At 41.4% G+C, this 22,447-nt stretch overlaps 1 protein-coding gene across 4 annotated transcripts in view; it reads right to left on the bottom strand.

Annotated features, from left to right (window-relative positions):
* Positions 1-776: 776 nt before the first annotated feature.
* LOC117359302 (SH3 domain-binding glutamic acid-rich-like protein) overlaps positions 777-22,447 on the bottom strand; it is a 141,659-nt gene continuing 119,988 nt past the window's right edge. For all 4 annotated transcript variants that reach the window (XM_033941837.1, XM_033941836.1, XM_033941833.1 and 1 more), the window contains 2 exons: positions 19,473-19,553; positions 777-1,110 (listed from right to left, as the gene is read on the bottom strand). In XM_033941837.1, coding sequence (XP_033797728.1) covers positions 19,530-19,553 — 24 coding nt within the window. In that variant the 3' untranslated portion in view covers positions 777-1,110; positions 19,473-19,529. The remainder of the gene's footprint in view (positions 1,111-19,472; positions 19,554-22,447) is intronic.

Genomic DNA, 22,447 nt, shown 5'->3' with positions numbered 1-22,447 from the left:
GCTTTGACATAATCTTAGCAACCAGCAAGGAGCCCTCAGGGGTCTCCCAGTACTCCATAACTAGCATAATAATGCCTAGATGTGAGGGGAAAAAATGTGGTATGAGCTCTAGAGCTGCTCATGACAAGAGCATTCTGTAGCTGAGGACTGCAGGGGTTCAAGATTCAGTTCTTGCAGTGAATCAGTAATAAGTTTAAGCAAAGCAGTCAACTTAAAAAGGCAGCATACCATCAGGTTCTACCCCTGGTCAAGGGCTACCACTACCTCTTGACTAACAGCCTTCATCTGAGACCCTGAATCTCCCAAAACTGAAGATTCACTCTGGGGCACTAAAGGCATGGATTCTGATCCCCAGAACTTCTCTGACTGGTCTTCTGGTTCTTGATCATGGGCCTTTACGGGGGGGGGGGAGAACGCTTTGTGAGGGGGAGAGTGCAGCCACCGGCATACCCTCAGATGATGCAGGCAAATCCCAACAGCTTAACTAAGTTTTCCACATCAGACTCACAAAATCACCTTGTCTTCTCTTGGACTCTAAGGCGTCCATACATCTACATTTTGCCATGTTGCTATCCGAGGGCTCCAGAAGGGATTTTCTCCTAAAGGGACCAGAGGAGGCTAAGCTCATGGTTCCCATCCCTCCCTCATGTGCCCCACAGCATGAGGCACACAAATGCTCCTCAGTCAGCCATCCAGTGCTCTCTTATCTTCACATTATATTATTGCAGTACAGTATATGGGAAAACCTTCCTCTCTGAGGCAACAATGGCTAAATGACTGGCAAAAAAAACACACATTTTATTTAAACCATAGTACAAGTTGCTACATGCATTTAAAAAAAAAAAAAAAAATCTAAATCTGTGGCAGGAAGCAGATCCAGAGAGCAACCCACAGAATTTTCTCAATCACCTATTAGCTGATTCTTCAGTTGCTGTAGTCCAATTCTCATTCTCTTAAGCAATATGACTCTTTCAACAACAGACATAAAGGGACATGGTAGCTCCTCATTTCTGTTCTGTGTACTGGAGAATTTGATGGTGTTCATGATTTTGTGGCTGTGAGTGATATGGGTAGATTTGGCTACTGGGATTCTGTATGTGCTCAGGCCTCCTAGAAAACAAAATATAATTAAGATGACATGCAATACAGAGCTGACGGTTACTACAGGTGACACTAGAGAAGGGGTATGATACCTAATAATTCACAGTCTGTTTGTAAAGTTAGGTTGCATTAGATTCTTGGCGTCACCCTTCTGTAGTGCCCACGGCTAAGTCTTAGGGCTCCTTTTACTAAGGTACGCTAACAGTTTTAGCGCACGCTTAGCATGTGCTAAAATGCCCTGCGCGCTAGCCGCTACCGCCTCCTTTTAAGCAGGCAGGAATTTTTCGGCTAGCGTGCGCTTAAAACACTAGCACACCTTTCTAAAAGGAGCCCTTAATCTCTACCTCCTGGTAACCCTATAAAAAGTTCCTGAAATAACTCAAATAAAAGGATTCAAGTTAGAATAGGCTCTTTCATGTTCAGAGCAAGATTAAAGGGTAGGTCAAGTAATAATAATAATTTTTATTCTTATATACCGCCAAACCAAAAGGTTCTAGGCAATTCACAACAAGTAAAACTAATACATACAATGCAGATAAAATACATCAAATTATTGAATGAAAAAACTATAGAGAATTAATACCGAATGTTTTAAGATACCAACCTTCAGCCTAGATACCAGCCTCACCAATCAGTAGCTGCTTTGACACTTAGCTCCTGATTGGTAAGGCCCAACTTTAGTACAGGAAGAGGTGGTCGGAGCATACAGCGAGTGATTTCCTTCACTCACCGGTGCTCCGGCTGCCCTCTCCTGCCTCTCCAGTTGCCCTCTCCTGTCTCCCCTGCCCGGTCATTTGCGGTTGGAAAATACCACAAATGACCGGGACCATGAACCGCCAACTGCGAATTCACGGGGGAGCACTGTAGTAACTTTCCATACCAAAGTCCCAAAGTTCAAACAGCAACAACCTTACCTATGAAAAAGTATTAACATTATACCCAACAAAGCGAGTGGCCTACTTGTAACAGCAATGCGCTACCATAGACATCCAATGTAATCACAGAATGCTTTTTTGTTTGGGGGGCCCAACTGCTCTACCCAAGACCCTGCTCAAGCTCTGCCCCAAACCCCACCCCAGTAATAATAGTACTAATTGTAATGTCATTTCTTCCATTCATTCTTCATATATACACAATATAATCTTATTAATAAATAGTCTTTAAGCCTGTTACATTAGCAGGTGCTAGAATAGATGTGTGTGTCTGTCTTTCTTTCTCTCTCCCTCCTTGGCCGCTTTCTGTCTGTCTTTCTTTCTTTCTTTCTGTCTCTCTCTCTCTTCTTGGCCACTTTCTGTCTTTCTTTCTGTCTCTCTCTTTCCCTGGCTGTACACCACCACCACTTGCCTGCTTCCCCTGTCCAGCAGTAGCCCTTCTCCTTTCTTTTAACCTCCCCCGTGTCCAGCAGCACACCTTCACTGCTCCCCCTATCCAGCAGCAGCCCTTCACTGCTCCCCTTGTCCAGCAGCAGCCCTTCGCCCTTCATTTAACCTCCCCCCTGTCTAGCAGCACCTCTTTCCTGCTCCCCTTGTCCAGCAGTAGGCCTTCTCCCTTCCTTTTACCTCCTTCCCTGCTCCCCCTGTTCAGCAGCACCTCTTCCCTGCTCCCCCTGTCCAGCAGTAGGCCTTCTCTCTTCCTTTTACTTCCCCCCGTCCAACAGCACCTTTTACCTGATCCCCCTGTCCAGCAGTAGGCCTTCTCCTTTCCCTGTTCCCCCTGTCCAGCATCCGCTTGCCCGGGGCTTTTGCTAGGCCGGCCCACCTCGCATTATCGAATTGGGCTGACCTAACAAATTCCCCGCGGCTGCTGCATTTGCTGGTCCTGGGGTGAGAAGAGGCATCCCAACAGCGGCAGCGCAGAAGTCAAACCTGCACCGCCGCTGAAATCGCTGCATGCACCGCAAGATGTCGCAAGCCGGTACACACGTCGCAAATCAAATTCGGCATGGAAGTAGAAATCATGGCGGCAGGGACCACGCCATTTTAACAGCGCATGCGCGGGTAAGGATTTTATTATAGAGGAAAAATAATGGTAACCACATAATTAAACTACACTAAACACACTTTATGCAGAGAAAATTTTAATTAACTATCATTTATATTCTGCTTTTTTTCAGAGATGTCAGAGCATATGACTTTAAAATATGCACTGTCACCTTAGTAACTGCTACATAATACTCCCCTTCAGTGCCAAAGAAGTACATCAAGAAGTAATGCAAAACCCAGCAAAGAACATAAGAATAGCAATACTGGGTCAGACCAATGGTCCATCCAGCACAGTATCCTGTTTCCTTTTTTTTTTTTTTTTTTTTTTGTAACTGTTTAGTTTTAATAACCAACATGCATTGCACAAACTGCAAAGTGCTGTAAGTTCTTCAACACCCACCCTCGGCATAAATCACTGGAAAAATACAGTAGGTGGGGTAGGACAGTGGTCTTCACTCATTTTAAGTTGGGGCAGTATCGAGTCCAAAAAAAGCTGAAGGAGAGCAAACAAATATATTCCTGCTTGGGGCCATGACAGTTTCTGGACTTCCATCCCCACCAGAACACCTGGTCACACATGCAGAAAACAGAAAAACCCTTTTCAAATACAAACCCACAAACAAAACCCTAATATACCAGACTCCACACATACAGCCTCTTTTATAAAGCCGTGCGGCAACAGCCTTTTAAATCTCTATGGGCTTCGGGGCCGCAAGCGCAGCTTTGTAAAAGAGGCCGATAGTACACCACAAAAGAAATAGAAAGAAACGCATTTCTTCCTGAATAGTCCAAAATATAAAAACAACAGATGTAAATTTTCAAAACTCACATATTTCAATCACTAAATTGAAAATAAAAACTTTTCCTATCTTTGTTATCTAGCAATTTTACTTTTCTGATCATCTTGTTCCCTCTGTGGTCTTAACTGTTTTTCCAAGGCCTCCTTATGCATTTGTTGTTTCTTTCCTTTCTTTGTCTACTTTTTACACTACATCCATCTTTGGCACTGATTTTCAAATTCAGTTTTCTTCCATTTTTCTGCCTCCATCTCAGATCTATTTCCCTTTCCTTCTCTTCCCTCTCCTCCTTTCATGTGCATCATCTCATCCCTCTCTCCCTCCCCCTCCTCTCCACTGTATCCATGTGCACCATCTCTTCTGTTCCCCCTCCTCCATCCATGTGCCCCCATTCCTCTTCTCTCTGCTTCTCCCATTCAGCATCTCCCCCTTCTCTCTTCTTTCTCCTTCTCTCCTCATCCCCCACCCCAAATGACCTCCCCACCTGATTCTGAAGCCCCTCCCCTCTCAAGAAAACTACAAAGAGGTCACTGGCATGGCAGCGATTCTCTAGTGCTGCCTGCGGCCTCCTCTGCACTTTTCCTTTGCCCAACCAGAAAAAGGAAGTTGTTTCATAGGGGATGGATCATGGGAGAACAGTGCAGAGGAGGACCCCGGCAGTGCTGAAGAATCTCTGAATCTCTGTCACGTCAGCACTCTCCTTGTAGTTTTTGAGGTGAGGAAGACTTTGAAACCCAGTGGGGAGCTGTGAGCCCCCAAGAGTTCCTCCCCCCTCCTCCATTCCAGCACCTATGGATTTATGCCACAGGGACTTATTATACCTAAATTCTAGAAGAGGAGAGGCTGGACAGGAAGCAAAGGGCTGTTGGGTCTCCTGAGCAGACTAGTGATGTCCCTCTAAATGAGCTCCCCAACCCACATTGGATACATTTAGAGTCAACTCAACATTCAGCTTTCTTCTTCATTTCTCCTCACTGGTGAAATGCTCTATCCTTTCATAAAGAATTGTCCCTGAAAAAGTGTAAGACCTTGCTGAAAACCTATTTTTTAACTTTGCTTTCAATATTTTTTTCATATACGAGATCTCACTGAAACCATGTAGTTTATTTTATTCTGATCTTGTTATTAAGATGAATGGTATAAAGATCCTCTGAGGGGTGACACACTCTCAGAATATCTTATGGGTAATGCACATACTGAGAAACCACTCATGTGGTTGCATCACTCTGCTTAGCCTGTCTGCCCGACTTGTCTTTTCCCACCAGGTATGTGACTCAGAGCACTGTGCCATGGCTGATGTGTGTTAATGAGTGAGTGATCTTGGTTTGTATGTTGGCTGTCCTATTTTAAAATGGTGTTCAATTTCCTTCTCTTTTAAATTTGTTTTATTTTTTTCTTTGGTACACTGCTTTAGCATGTGGTTTCAGAAAAGACAGTATAGAAAGTATAAATAAACATAAACATTTGTGGTCAGTATCATCTGGGGTGGACGAATTTGGAATGCAAGTTCACCAGAGATGGAATTGCGTCAACTCTGGTATGATCAAAAGGACAACTGTGAGGTTTCCCATGGCCTGACACCCTGGGGAAGCAAGATTCCACTGGATGCCCTGCATACAGAGGTGAGCCATGGGTGTTACATACACTGTGAAGGCTATGTGGCCCAACAACCTCAATATTTGTCGAGCTGTGACCTGGCTGGGTTGAATCTGAGTGTTGATGCCAATGAGAGTAGGGTTGCCAGATTTCTTCTTTGAAAAAAAAGGATGCCTGGCCCCACCCTGTTCTACCTCTAGCTCCGCCCCATTCCTCCCCAGCCCCGCCCCCACACAAATCTCCCTGAGTTCGAAGGCTGCATTTGGAAGCCTTTGTACATGCGCGAACATGGATGCAATGACATCACACACATGCACACATGCATATAATATCATCACTTTAAGTCCAAAAAAATCAAATGGCCAAACTATATCCGTTTATGTTATATCCAGCCCTGGGTCAGACTCCCAGGTTTGGCTGTGATTAAGCTAAGTACAATTGCACTTTATATTTATACTATTTATTATATTTATCATATTTAAAATAACTATAAAACGAAAGTATTTAAAAATAAGAGAAACAGGGAAAATGCTATTTGAGAAAAACACTTGATATACAACAAGTGGGACAGCCAATGATGAGGCACCATGTAAATCTTCCCGCAGTTTTTTTGAGAAATCACACAGCGGTGGAGTGGTGGGGCTGAGGCGTCCTTGAAGATACAGTGTGGGGTAGATTTATACCCAAACATATTTACATCCACATCCTTATAACTATAATATCATCACGGCATAAATAAGCATCCTAATGTCAACACCCTGGTGGTACTACAGTTGGTGCATTTAAAATTAATTTTGTCACAAGTTTTACGGTTTCTCAGTTAAAATTTCACCAGCCAGCATGTTGCACATGAAAAATATATTTTTACTAGTTGTTAGGATTTCAAAATAACACACAAATAATAATTATCATACAAAACAATTTCTATTAAAATAAGCTTGCATTTCTCTAACAGAAACCCATTTTACATATTAGCTGAGAATGCTAACAAAGAAGCAAGTCAGAAATTATTTATTTTTATTTATTTATTTATTTCGATTTCTATCCCATTCTCCCAGTAGCTCAGAACAGGTTACAAGCCAACATTCACAATGGAAAACATTTTGGACAGTACAAGACTATAAAACAACTTAAGTACATTTTGAACAGGTCAAATACTATACAGCAACTCAAGTACAGGAGAGTGCACAAAGGAGGGGGAATTTAAGGGGGTCAAGTAGTAGTTTGCAGTTAGAATTTCAGTTGAAGAGGAGGGTCTTTACTGCTTTCTGGAAGGTCATCAGAGAGTTCTGTAGTCTGATTTGTGGGGGGAGTTGGTTCCAGAGATGGGGGATGAAGTGGCTGTAAAAGTGTTTGCAGGCGGTTTCTGACAGGAGAGACCTTCCTGGGGGGGATGCATAGGCGCTTCTCTTTTTCAGAGCAGAGGAGGAGGGTGGGGGTGTACAGGGTTAGCTTGGATCTATGTATGTTAGGGTGGTGGTGTAGATTCTTTTATGTTCTATCACCAGGGCCTTGAAAGCACAGCGTTGGTTGATCAGGAGCCAGTGCTCTGCGCGGAGGGCTGGGGAGATAGGGTCATGGTGGTTGAGGTTGTGTAGGAGGCAGATTGCTGTATTTTGTACGAGCTGGAGGCATTTGAAATCTTTTTTGGCCATTCCATTAAATAGGGAGTTACAGTAATCCATCCTGGAGAGAACATAGGCATAGAGGAGTTGGGCTAGGTCAGGTTTGAAGATGTAAGGTTTGATTCTTCTCAGTTGGCGGAAGTAGTAGAAGGAGGCAGTGGCGTACCTAGGGTATGTGGCACCGGGGCCCATCATTTTTTGACACACACCCCCCCCCCATGTAAAAAAATATTTTTTGTAATGACCATGAAACGGAATAAATGGTCAGAATAGAAACAGGCAGTGAAAATTTTCTTATATTCCAAACATAACATAACATAAATTATGTCTGAATTGTCATGACATCAGAAGTACATATGGAGTAGTTGCAGGTGATGCTTGGGACAGTTCTGATTGTGTTAGTTCGGTTTTATGTGTTTTTTGAATAGAAGGGTTTTTATTTTTTTTTTTAAGGTTTTGTAGTCTGTGGTCGAGGTCAATAGGTTGTAGAGTTGGGGGTCGAGTGTTGCAGCTCGAATGGCTAGGAGGTTGTCGAACAGTTTTTTTCTTTTGACGTTTTTGGTTGGAGGGTGTGTGAATGGTGTGCGAGTTCTCCTATGTCTGTTTGAGGTGGATTGAATTATTTAGCTAAGAAATTAGTTACCCCCTCATCCCACACACATTAATTCTCTTCCATTTTTGTTCCCAGAAAAAAAATACATTAAAATAAGAAGTGAAAACAAAGGCCCCTACAGATGAGAACATAACATAAGAATAGCCTAACTGGGTCAGACCAATGGTCCATCATGCCCAGTAGCCCATTCTCATGGTAGCCAATCCAGGACACTAATACCTGGTCAAAACCCAAAGAGTAGCAACATTCCATGCTACCGATCCAGGGCAAGCAGACACTTCCCCCATGTCTTAATAACAGACTATGGACTTTTCCTCCAGGAATTTGTCCAAATCTTTCTTAAAACCAGCTACACTATCTGCTTTTACCATAACTTCTGGCCACTTCATTTTTAAGTTTAGATCTTTCCTTTCAAACAGAGACCTTGCTAGATGTCAAATACAGCACAAGGTAACTTCACATGGACTTAACTGTGCAGGAAATGTGAATCTCCTCATACACCCACCATATAGTGCAAAAATGTGCAAAGGTCTGTTTTTTTCTTTCGATCACTACATAGCCTAATGCCACACAAGCAGCGCTGTTACAAACATATTCTGTAGGTCAATGCTAAGGATAACAAAGTTTCCTTCCTTGGACCACAAGGAGATACTGATAAACCACCGGAAAAGATCCCAAAACAACACCCAAAGACCCACTCAGTGTGTGAACCAGTTGAGTGGAGTGGACTAACTGGGGGGTGGAAATGGGCCCGGAGTTTGCTCAGCAGAATTTCCCAGACCACCTCTTCCTCTCAACACATTGACACGCTGCCACCACCACCACTAGGAACACCTCACTGGGTAGGCCAGCTATGCTATAAACTTTATAAAACACATTATTATATTTTCTTATAAAGCACATATTTTAACTGAACTCTCTGACATCCTCAGCCTTTCCACTCACAAAAATAAAAGGAAGAAAAGTTCCCATTTCCTGCTGTCTCATGTCCCCGGCCTATACAATATTTTTTTTCTGCAGACCCTTCAAAGGTCTGACCAAATCCTCGTTTCACTTGCATTATAAAGTACTGAGGATGCCATCTCTCCCCAATCCCAGGTCCTAAAGTCTAAGACAGTAGCGCAAACTAATGCTGTCAGATTCAGGGGAAAAAATTTCGATTCAATTCAGCCTATTGAATTGGTTTTTCAATTCGATTTTCCTGCCCAGTTGGGTGATTTTTTTCAAAATTCCTGGTGGATTTTATAGCTTTTTCACCCCCTTTGGCTTCTCCTAACCACACTGGCGCTGTGGTGTAAATAAAATAAAGAAACAAAAAGGACTTTTCCTCTCTCTGTTAAATCCTAGCTCACGTTTGCAGTCCAACACCAGCTCTGGCAGGATACACATTTCAAATCTGACATATTATAATCACAAAACAGAAAATAAAATTAATTTTTCTACCTTTTGTTGTCTGGTTATATTTCAAATCTTGTTGGTCCAAGGCTCTGGTTTTCTTCTGATAACTTGCTTGCCAGGGTCTCCTTCTTTCTTCGTTCTGCATGCTAACCATCCATCTGCCACTGTCCTCCCTTTCCATTTCCCTTCCCTCCCCAGGAAGTCTGGTATCTTTCCTTTTTTCCATCTCCCTCCACAGATCCACCTTTTCTTAACTACCCTTTCATCCGGCATCTCTCCCTCCTTCCCCACCACCCCAGAGTCCACCATCTCTCCCTTTCTTTTCCCAATTACCCTCCTATCCAGTATCTCTATCCCTCCACCACACCATCCCTTGTGTCCAATTTCTCTCCCTTTCTGTTCCTTCCCTCCCTAAATCCCATGGTCCATCATCTCTCGCCCTCTCCTCTATTTTCAGACCCATTATTTCTTCCCCCCCAAAGTTTGGCATATGCACATCTCTTTGAACACCCCCTTCCCTCCGTGTACTTCTAAACCAGGGTCCCCCCCAAAGGCCTGTCCCCCTTAAAGGTCTGCCTGTCCCCCCTTGAAGGCCTGCACCCCCCTTGAAGGCCTGTCCCACCCCCTTGTAGGCCTGTCCCCCCCCTTGAAGGCCTGTCCCCCCCCCTTGAAGGCCTGCCTGCCTGTCCCCCCCTTGAAGGCCTGTCCCCCCTTGAAGGCCTGCACCCCCTTGAAGGTCTGCACCCCCCGAAGGCCTGCACCCCCCTGAAGGCCTGCACCCTCCCCGAAGGCCTGTCCCACCCCCTTGTAGGCCTGTCCCCCCTTGTAGATCTGTTCCCCCCTTGAAGGCCTGCCTGCCTGTCCCCCCCTTGAAGGCCTATCCCTCCCCTTGAAGGCCTGCACCCCCCCGAAGGCCTGCACCCCCCGAAGGCCTGTCCCCCCCTTGAAGGCCTGCCCCCCCCTTGTAGGCCTGTCCCACCCCCTTGTAGGCCTGTCCCCCCCTTGAAGGCCTGCCCTCCCCCTTGAACGCCTGCACCCCTTGAAGGTCTGCACACCCCCCCGAAGGCCTGTCCCCCCCTTGAAGGCCTGCCTCCCCCCTTGAAGGCCTGCCTGTCCCCCCCTTGAAGGCCTGTCCCCCCTTGAAGGCCTGCCTGCCTGCCTGTCACCCCCTTCCCCCTTGAAAGCCTGCCTGCCCGCCCGCCCGCCCCACCCTGAAGGCCTGATGCCCCGACCCACCCCAAAGGACCGCTCGCCCCCCTGGCCTCCCCGCACCACCTATGAAGCAGCCGCAGCAGGATCGTGACGTCAGCGATCCCTGCGCTGCTTGGGCGCTGTTTCCTGCGCCGCAGTCCCGCCCCTCCTCTGACGTCAGAGGAGGGGCGGGACCGCGGCGCAGGAAGCAGCGCCCAAGCAGCTCAGGGATCGCTGACGTCGCGATCCTGCTGCGGGCTGCTTCGTAGGTGGTGCAGGAAGGTCAGTGGGGCGAGCGGTCCTTCGGGGGTGGGGGAGGAGACTGAACGGCAAGGCCGGGAGCACCCCCTTGGTACGCCACTGGAAGGAGGTGGAGGCTATTTGAGATATGTGGGTGGACTGGGACAGGTGGCCGTCTAATGTTACTCCTAGGCTGCGTACCTGATCTGCTGCTGTTAATGAGGTGGACTCCCATGATAGAGTTGGGCGTGTGTATTTGGTACTTTTTTTCATAATCCATAAGAGCTCGGTTTTGGAGGCTTTCAGCTGTAATTTGTTGTTTGACATCCAGGTTTTCATGTCAGAGAGGCAGAGTTGGAGATTATCAATTTGGGATGATCGTTTTTTGCCTAGTGGGAGGAGCCGCTGGATGTCATCGGCATAAGAGTGAATTTTAATGTTGTACTTCTGGGCTATATCTAGGACAGGTCTGATGTAGAGGTTAAAAAGGAGGGGGGATAGAAGGGCGCCTTAGGGAACACCGTATTTGATGGGTTTGGGGTCAGATTTGGTCAGCCCTAGTAGGACTGTTTGGGTTCTTTGGTGAAGGAAGGAGGTGAACCACTGGAGGGCTGTTTCTGTGATGCCGAGGTCACAGAGTCTGGATAAGAGGAGGTGATGGTCGATAGTGTCAAAGGCAGCACTGAGGTCAAGTAGGATTAGTAGGACCAAGACTTTTAAAAAAAAATCTGTGACCTGAGTTACTAGAACCAAAGATTCGTTGATCGCCACAAAAATTCCTACAACAGTATCTGTTTAACTAAGGTCTATGCACAATTCAGTTAGGATTCCTGCTGGGTTAGAATTCCTGCAGGATTTCTTTCAATATCTAGTTGGAACTGAAGCACACTATCGGGCAGCACTCTGGGTCTCTGGCCCAAAAACACCCAAGAAAAAGGACAATTTTAATTAAATGATTGATTTTTATGGAGCATATAGGGTTGGACAGACTGAATGGACCATTCGGGTCTTTATTTGCCGTCATTTACTATGTTACTATGCAGTATTTATGCACACTATTTCAAAACAGGTAAGATTTTTGCTTATGATGATAGACTAGGCAAGAATCCTGTCCGTGACACCACTTGTCAACCCCTTGGTGGTGGAAGATGGTACTACAGTTGGTGCATTTTAGGGTTTCCCAGTTAAAATTTCACCAGCCAGCCTGTTGCGCAAAATATATTTATTTTTACTAGTTAGGATTTCAAAATAACACACACAAAAAAATAGTTATCGTACAAAACAATTTCTATTAAAATAAGCTTGCATTTCTCTAACAGAAACTGAACTAATGAGAGAGGATTTGACCACCATGGAATGGTGCGAAAGCTGTGGCTTCTCAAATCTGGGAGCTTTTGGACTCTATACATGGAATCCACCTTCTTAGGAACTGCATAGAAAAAGGGATCTCATAATTCTTCATCTGTGCCTTTTTCAAGATGTTGTGAACAGGCACTATCACTGGTTCCTTAAGAGGGGAGTCATAGTCAAGAACATCCAACATCTCAGCCCTGGGCTCATCCATGACCTCCAACTTAGATGGAATAGCTTCTGCCATTTCCCTCAAAAATCTTAAAAAGGAGAGTTCCTTTGGGAAAGACTTTCTCCTTTCCTATGAAAGAGAAGGGCCTGAAGATAGGCTAGGGGATCTCTGCTCTGAAAAGTTCTCTGGCTCAACCTTAGATTTTCAGGAGCAGTCAGACTCAACAAAATATTCTTCACAGTATGTCTGAGTCTATGCCTCCTTCAGTCTACTGGATGGTTGGTCAGGGTCTGAATGAGAGTCCTGAGGTGCCGGTACTCTTCTGTACTCTAGGGTTACTTTACTTTCTTGTCCACCCTCCCCTCCCCCCCCCATGGGCTGGAAAAGAGCACCACATCAGTCACTGCCAACTCCAATTCTTGGCGAGGCACCATCATTGATGAAGGTCCAACAGGAAGGGCATGGATCTCCAAGATGGACTGGAATGGCACCATAGCTGATGCTGACCTTAATGCCTTGGTATTGCACCAATCCAAGATCTGCCCCATCTCCTCTTGCAATATGACCTGGAGTTGCTCCTTCAGGGCAGGCATTGGTAACATGGGTCCCAGATTTGGGAAGACTGGAACATTAGCACTGCTTCTATGGAGAGAGATGGTCCTCCAGCACTAATGCTTGTGAGATGCTGGTGTCCAGGAGCTCCTGGTAATGTAGTTTGAGGAGGGCCAATGCTGCTTCTTTGCCTTTACCCAGTGTCCAGCAACAAAGCCCTTTGGTGCCATCAAGGATAACGTACAATTCACATGGACCCTTGGTGTCAGGTCCAACATCAAAGCAGGGGAAGACATTATAAATGTCGATGCATCTCCAGTGTTCATTGCAGATCTGGAAGCTTGGGGACCAATGCTTTTGATTCTATATGCTAAAAAATGTCTCTCACACATGGCCTCTCTAATTTTTTGGGTTCTCTTTTGCATTTAAGCACAAAGAGAACAATTAGAGAACTCATGGTCAGGGTCTGGACATTTCAGGCACATGTCATGTGGGTCTTAATACAGTCTGGGCAGTACTTAAACCCACTGGCAGGTTTCTGTGACATTATGGAAAAAATAGCTACAGTGAAATAAAACAGCTCAATTGTGGAAAAAAAAAGTGGTGGTGGTGGGGGGGGGGAAGGTTTGAGAATTGACTCAGGATTCAGGCCTAAAGTGGCTGCGAACTAGTGCTGCCTGATTCAGTGGAAAATCTTTCAATTTGATTTGATTTGGCCTATTGAATTGATTTTTTTCTTTGATTTGTTTGTTTGTCCTGCCCAATTGGGTGTTTATTATTTTTTTTCAACATCCTGGCGGGTTTCTTATGTAGCCTTTCCACCTACCCCAACCCCTTTTCCTTCTCCAACCCCATACCAGTACTGTGGTATGAACAAAAAAGACTTTTCTTCTCTCTATTAGGTCCTAGCTCACGCTCCCTGTCTAACATTTCAAATCTGATATATTGTAATCACAAAAAAGAAAAGAAAATTATTTTTTCTACCTTCCAGTGCCATATTCAATATTTGTTTCCCACTGTCTACCATATCTCTCTCTCTCTCCCTGCCTTGTGCCCTGGGTCAAACCTTTCTATTTATTCCCCTCCATGTAGTATCTTTCCCTTCCTCCTCTCCATTATGATGTGTAACATTTTTTTCTCTCTCCCTGTGCACCATTTTTCCCTGCCCTCCACCCTATGTCCAACATTTCTCCCTCTCTGTTTTCCATGCTTGTTCCCTCCCTTCCACCATATACAGGATTTCTCCCTCTCACTCTGTTCTACCTTCCTCTCCTCCACCCCAACAATACTTCCTCTGTCCTCTCCTCCATGTGCAGCTTCTTTCTTCCCCTCCTATCCCCCTGAGTAGCAGCTTTCCTCCCCTTCCACCCATTCCCCTGTGTAGCAGCTTTCCATAACTTCCACCCTCCCATCCCTCTGTGCAGTAGTTTTCCATCCCTCCCTCCCAACACCCTGTGTAGCAGCATCCCACCAACTCTCCCACTGTGAGACCTGACATACCTCTGAGGCCTCCTAAAGCAGCAACGGTGGAGACGGTGGATGGTCATCAGTGGCATTGCACTGAATGGACTACTCGCGACATGCTTCCCTCTGCCGCATCATCAGTGATGCAGCAGAGGGAAGGCCCCAGCAGGACAGGCAAAGAGCAGCCCATTAATAACAATGCCGCTGCTGACCATCTACTACCACTGCTGCTTTATGAGGCCTCAGAGATATGTCAGGTCTCACGGGGGAGGAGTGGGGAGGTGTTAGTCACTGAATCAGTGGGTCCAATTTTCTCAAACAAATCAATTTGAATAAGAACATAAAAATAACCTTACTGGGTCAGACCAATGGTCCATCAAGCCCAGTAGCCCGTTCTCACGGTGGCCAATCCAGGCCACTATTACCTGGATTTCAGCCTAGCATTACTAGCAGTCAGCATTTTCGGTTGGCCTAACCAATGTCAGCAGAGGCCTATGGGACATTATATCAATCTGACTCTGGAATGTTGATGCAAATAGACCCTACATGCTCCTGCACATAATTCACATACATTAAGCATCCAGTCAGATTGGATTGTTTATCAAGAAGATATGCTACTTTTTAACTGGACTTATTAAAAAGAAAACAAACACTGGTCTGAGAGACATTTGGGGCATAGAGATTAAACATCAAATTTCTAAATGGACACAAATTTGGACTTGGAGGTTGAGATGTACAATATCAGCATCTATGAGACAAACATGGTTTTTTCTGTTACATAGAGTGTTATGGACCCCTGTTCGGTTACAAAAATTGGATAGCTCTAAGTCTAATAGATGTTGGCATTGTCATCTCGAAGCAGGGACTTTAGAGCATTTATTGTTCTATTGTCCATTTATTATGACCTTTTGGAAATCAATTTGGGACCAAATTAATTGTCATATGATACTGTGTTGTTTGGTATGGCAACGAGAGCAAAAAGTCAAATTTCTTCAAATAATAACAAATTATTACTTATAATGACCGGGGTTGTCATTCAACAAATTACGTACAATTGGAAAAACTGGAGTAGACTAAACTATAATTTTTGGTGGAATTCCCTATGTCATATATTTAAAATGAAAAGATATATTGCAATACAGCGAGGGTGTTTTAGAAAATTTCAAGATGTGTGGGAGCCATTAACAAAATATTGCAATGATTCTTTTCCCTTGATTTACAGGTTCAATTACGAGGGGGGAGGGGGGATAATTTTATTATTTTATTAATGTATATTGTACATTGTATTTGATTATATAATAGGAAGGGTTGGGGAGGGTGGGGGTTAATATCATTTTATGTGTACTCTTGATGACTGATATATTTATGATCTATTTGTTATATTATATTGATGCACTTATTGTACGCTTAAAAATGAATAAAGAATTTAAAAAAAAGAAGATATGCTACTTGAATGTGACAAAGAAGCCGGAGACTAATCTCATCTACCATTCTTGTAAGTGTTACACCTTCTTTATCAATTAAAACTAACCATTGTTTCAAACAGTTTACAAATTATAAACAGAAATATACTGGGAAATACAATAGTTTCTATATTTAGAATAAGATTCCAACCTATAAAAGCCCCCTCTCTGCAACACCCCTCTCTCTCTCTCTGGAACCTGCAGTTTGGACCATCACCTCCTCCCAACCCCCCACCCCTCCCCGCCTCTCTTTCTCTTTCTTTGTCCTCACAGCACCTATTCAGGAAGCTGTCTTTTCTCTCTTTCCCAAGAGCACAGAAGCAGTCTCTGAATCCACTCTGTATTTGTAAAGCTTATGTCTATTTCCGTCTGTACATTTGTAACCCAGTAAAGCTTATGTATCTTTCTAAAGATTGCCTTTTTGTAATATTAAGCCTATTTCTACATTATAATCTTTATGTAATCACTTCTGGCTGTGCTTGTCATTTGATTTTACTTCCTACTGAATCTTCAATGAGGGTATTGAACTTGGGACCTGGCAGATTGTAAGGCCGCCACAATCTATCATTGGGGCTTATTTGCGTCAACATTACCCCTCCAAAACCTTTCATTTGGGGGGCTAATCCTTAAACTGGCCAAAACCCAAGGAGTAGCAATATTCCATGCTACCGATCCAGGGCAAGCAGTGGCTTCCCCCATGTCTCTCTCAATAACAGACTATGGACTTTTTCTCCAGGAACTTGTCCAAATGGGTGAATCAATTCGAGTTGGCGAATTGGGTGGCATTACTGCAAGCTGCAAAAAAAATAAAGAAATGAGAAAGTATCAAAAAACTACGGCAAATATATAAGAGGGAACAAAAATAAGAGGGAAAAAAATCAAGTCTTATGAAAAATAACTCGCCCCAGTGAAAGAAGACGCGTCTTCTCAGCTCTGCAGAAAAAATGCAATTGTGAGGTCCCTTGCAATTCAGTCAAGCAGGATGTCACTTATGTGTGTGCAATGGGTTGTCTGTCAAAAACTTCTGGAAAATACAGAATTCCGGGCAACGTCCTCTCCAAGGCTCCACTGAGGACAGCATGCACCACATGTGAGAATCCTGTGCCCTGCCTGTCCTCAGAGAAACAAGAGTTTCCTACCCTGCCAGCACTATACAGATATTTTTCCTCTGTTTACTTGGGATTTCAATGTACATGTGCACATGTGCACCTAGCAGGTACAGCAGGAATACATACATTTCTTCATTTTCCCCCATTTCCATGTGTATTCATCCTTGCAGATGCATATATGCATTAGTTCATTATTTTGTGAACCATACACGTTTTTCCCAGATGTGTATTTTTCTACCTATATTTTTAGATATATGCAAACCTGCTCTTTTACAATGATTACCTAAATCTATACAAGGCCGCTTCCATGTATTTTTGGAGAGAAATGATCTAAAATGTGTATATGCAATCCACACTGGAAAAATCACTAGGGGAGGCTGGTGGGACTAAGTTTTTCAACAATAGATAGGTTCTGTGCACTCATCATAAGTTTCTTCCCAAGATAGTGTCAGAATTTCATCTTAACCAGTCAATAGCCCTGCCAATATTTTTTCATCCAGACCTGACAAAGGTGAAAGCGTACACAATCTTATTAAATTTCCAAGCATGAGATCCTTGGCCTTCTAACTGGAGTAAACTAACACCCACGGAAGGTTCACCAGCGTTTTAGTTTCTTTTGACCTTAACATGAAGGGGCTGTTGTCAGCAAACACTTTCAGATTGGCTAGCAGATTGCATTTTTTTCACTTATGCCCAGCTACCATCAGAGACACAGAGATGCATGAAATCAAGTATCTCTATAAGACAAGCTTGTCCAAGAACATTTGCAAGATTTACTTGACTATTTCTTATTGTTATTTACAAATTGTAATAGAGAAAATTATTGTTTTTAAAAAGAAAGGAGCGCTCTAAAATACATATTTTTTGCTTGCTTCGGACCTTTCATCCTTTCTCTTATTCAAAATTGTCTACTCACTGCAACCGTTCCCATTTCTTGGAAAACCTCAATTGTCACACCAATATTAAAAAACTATAAAGTCAGTCAGGACGATACTTCCAATTACCGTCCAATTTCCAATCTACCTTTTCTAATGAAATTAACTGAAAAACTAGTTTTTGAACAACTTTCAGACTTTATTGAATCATCGAACGCTCTCCAACCAAATCAAACTGGTTTTCGAAAACACCACAACACAGAATATTCGATGATTGGTCGTATAACAAATATCCATTACTACTTAGACCATCATAAATCCGTTGCCCTTTTTTCGTTAGATTTATCTGCAGCGTTCCATACCATTGACCATGAACTTTTATTGAATCGGTTGGAATCCTTAGGTATAGGTGGTCAAGTTCTGAAATGGTTAACTTCTTTTCTTTCAGACCGTTCCTCTAGAGTCAGATTTAATGATGACTATTCTACATCTTATTCTTCTACCTATGGGATACCTCAAGGGTCTATTCTGTCACCTCTCTTATTTAACATTTTTCTCTCTCCACTTCTCACCATTTCGCAATCACTGGGTTTTACATCATTCTCTTATGCAGATGATATTCAATTCCTGCACCCTTTTGACCCGGAAAATGATGAAGAAATAACAGCCATCAATAAAAAATTAGACTTGATAAAAAACTGGCTAAGTTCTAATAAATTGGCATTAAACATTCAAAAATCTAAAACTATGTTCTTCACCTGGAAAAGAGATTTAATGCCAATATCTCCGTTCATCCTAGATAATAACCCCCTAGAGTCAGTACCTACGCTAAAAATTCTCGGAGTAGTGGTTGATGTTGACTTATCATTTCATAATCACATCACTCAAATAGTTAAATCTTGTTTCCATAAATTACATCTGATTCGTTCAATCTCTACATTTCTAGATCCTAAATCTGATAATATATTAATCCATTCTATGATCATATCTAAAATCGATTATTGTAACTCTCTTCTAATCAATATAACACATAAAGAAAAAAGACGGCTTCAGATAATTCAAAATACGGCAATAAAACTTATTCATAAAGCGAAAAAATATGATCATGTTACACCATTAATGATTAAATCACACTGGCTTCCTATTTCCCACCGGATTAACTTTAAGATACTATTTTTAGTATTCAAAGTACTAATCTTTAATGAACCACAATTTATGACAAGAATGATTATACCATACAATTCTCAGCGTTCTCTTCGATCATCTTCTTTAAACTTACTAACAGTTCCCTCTTTGAAAATCATTGGCACAAGAAGAAGTGATATGTTTTCTGTGATGGCGCCCAAATTGTGGAATTCATTGCCACATTATATTAGAAATGAAAAAGATCTTACCTCTTTTAAAAAATTATTGAAAACTTTTTTGTTTCAAGACGCTTTTGATGTTTAATAGGCTTTCATTTTGGACCCTTCATATTTTGTTATAGATATTAACTCCATTAACCCCCCTCCCTCCCTTTCATCTTTTTCCTTTTTTATAATTTCCAATATCAAGTTTCAAGTTTCAAGTTTATTAGGATTTTATATACCGCCTATCAAGGTTATCTAAGCGGTTTTTACAATCAGGTACTCAAGCATTTTCCCTCTCTGTCCCAGTGGGCTCACAATCTATCTAGCGTACCTGAATTGTAACTTTTCCCCCCTTTCCCCCTTCAATCATGTCTGTCTTTAATCTGATTGCAAAAATGTTAGTTGATTTATTTAATCTGTATGTTGTTTAATATATCCAATTGTATGTGAGACCACAAACTGGTGGCTTTTTAAATTGTTCATCGCTTAGAAATTTGTATAAGCAATTCATCAAATGATAATAAAACTTGAAAACTTGAAACATAAAATATCTCCACAATCAAACAAAAATTTGTAATCATTTGCATTCATTTACCTGTAAAAAGCTTTTAGATGGGGGAGAAATCATTCAAAGGAATCATTAAGATTCATCCTATTCATTTTCTTCTTCTTTTTCCTGTTTAATGCACATGAGGGATATGGAGTAAACAAGAAAAGCAGAAAACTAGGAAGAACAGTCATGTATACTCAGAAAATAAATGCTGAGGGAAAGAAAAAAGAGACAATTTCCAAAATATAAAACCATGACTTTAATAGTGTATTAAAGTTGATGATGTCAAATGTTTTCCATAGATAAACAAAGTATTCACTCTCTCACAGTATTCTACTAGCGATGTCATAGACTCTTGCATACCTTAATATGGAATTCGGTGGTAGGGCTCATTAAGGAAATGTGCTGACAGAGGAATTTTCAGAAAACTCCTTAAAACACAATTGTTTGTCAATGTTTTTTTTATAGGGTCTGACTTGTCTTGATCGAAGGTTAACTGTGAATTGAAATTCTGATGTTTTGTCTCTCTTTTGTACTGTTTTTAAGTATTATGTATGTGGATATATTTAAACCGCCTAGGATTTAGACGGTATAGAAATTTTAAAAATAAATAAATATTAATGGCATTTTCAAGTCTGATTTTTGAGAGCTGCAGGAGTGTGCCTAAGGACCTAATTCTAATTTTGCTTGTGTTGATATTACAATTTATTTATTTTTTTAATGGCAGTGATGCCTAATTTAAACTTGATCCTTGTAGTTATGGTCAGCCAATGTAATTTCCTATAGTAGGGCTGTAGATGTTCTGATTTCCATGAGTCTTACTGCTGCATTTTGAACTAGTTGTAGACACAATAGCAATGTTTTAGAGCAAAGAATTAGTATTACATTACAGTAGTCTAATCGAGATAATATTAGAGATGGCACTAAAATTTGGAAAGCCACTGATTTGAAGTATTTTCTTTTTTTTTTTAAATTCTTTATTCATTTTCAAATTTACAATAAGTGTAACAACATATCCAAACAAATTAACAATAAATATAACACTTAATAATCATCAATGGTTCAAATAATATGCTCTTATCTCCCACCCTTCCCACCCTTTCTTATCATATAATCAATATCTTATACAGTATGTAACAATAAATTTACCCTCCCATTCCCCCCTTCACAATCATGGCTACTCTGGGAGTTTTACCCAGCCAAATAAATTTTATGAGAATATTATTTAATTTTTTATAAAAGGACCCTTGAAAATAAACCGGCAACATACCCATCTGATAACAAACCACAGGCAAGATCATCATCTTAATAGTTTGGATTCTCCCCCACCATGAAAGATGTAAAGGATTCCATTGCTCACACATTTCTGTGACCTTCTGTAATAACGATTTTTCATTTATTTTTATTGTTTCTTCCATTGTATTTTTAATCCAAATGCCTAAATATTTTATTCCATCTTCCCTCCATAGAAAGGGAAATGAATCAAACAAACCTTTTGTACAATGGAAGAATTTCTGTTTTACTCCAACTTATCTTGTAACCTGAAAATTTTCCAAATTTTTCAATCATTTCAAGTAAGCAAGGAATGGTTGTCTCAGGATTTCTCAAATAGAGCAATATATCATCTGCATAAGCTGAGACCTTATATTCCCGATCTCTACGAGGAATACCCTGAATCTCATCTGCTTGCTGAATAGCTAGTAACAGGGGTTCCAATACAATATCAAAAAGCAGAGGAGATAAATGACAGCCTTGTCTAACCCCCCTCTGCAACCTAAAGCCATCTGAGAAATTATTATTAATATACAATTTAGCAACAGGGGAGCTATATAATGTTTGAATCATTTGTATAAATCCTGAACCAATACCAAACCATTCCAACGCTTGATACATGAAGGTCCATTCAACACGATCAAAGGCCTTCTCTGCATCAAGGGATACAGAAAAAGCTGGATCATTTAAGGCTTTTGATAAATTTAACATATGCAAGGCAAGCCTAATGTTATTAGAAGAATGTCTTTGAGCAACGAATCCAGTTTGGTGTATCCCAATAATAAAAGGGAGAGCTTTAGCCAAACGTATTGCTAAAGTTTTAGCTAAAAGTTTTCCATCAACATTAATTAAAGAAATAGGCCTGTAATTTGAAACCAGAGTGGGATCTTTATTTGGCTTTGGCAAGACTATAGTTAATGATTTCGCCATGGTACCTGTAATACAAACATTAGTTAATTGATTCTGATATAAATTTAGTAAATATGGTAATAGAGTAATTTGGAATGATTTATAAAACTGTACGGTAAAACCATCTCCACCTGGAGCGGATCCAACTCAATGTTGCTTGCAATTCCTTAATTGATATTGGCTTTTCTAAACTTTCTTTTATATGCTCAGGAACTTTCGGCCCCTTGATTAAATTTAAAAATTCCAATCCATCTTTTTCTTTATCTAAATAAGGCTCAGAAGAATACAGATCTTTATAAAATTGTAAAAATTGTTTTAAAATAGAATCAATTTGTGTACAAGAATTTCCTTTTTTATCTTTTATCGCCACTACATTTGTTTTTCGTTTTTTGCTTTTAAATAATTTGCCAGTAATCTTCCCACCTTATTTGAATTTGCATAATACAATGCTTGTTGAGAAAATAAATCTTTCCTTATCATTTTAGAAGAAATCTCATTATATTTCCCTTTAGCTTTCAAAAGATCTTGTAAAATAGAATATTCCCATTTATCCTTTAATTTTGATTCCAATATCTTAATTTCTTGTTCTAACCCAGAAAATTGATATTTAATTTGTTTTTAAGTATACGCCACAAAAGAAATAATTTGTCTTCTTATGGTTGCCTTAAAAGCATCCCATAATGTCTCCACTGAGATATCTTCCGTATTATTTATTTGAAAATAATTATTTATTTTTTAACTGAATTTTCTCAATAAATTAGGTTCTACAAGCAAAGCATTTTCAAATCCCCACACAGATCTTCTAACCTCCTGATTACTTATTTTCATTTTAATCCACA

This window comes from Geotrypetes seraphini, chromosome 4 (assembly GCF_902459505.1).
Source record: "Geotrypetes seraphini chromosome 4, aGeoSer1.1, whole genome shotgun sequence".
NCBI lineage: Eukaryota > Metazoa > Chordata > Amphibia > Gymnophiona > Dermophiidae > Geotrypetes > Geotrypetes seraphini.
This window is presented reverse-complemented; position numbering and strand designations above follow the sequence as displayed.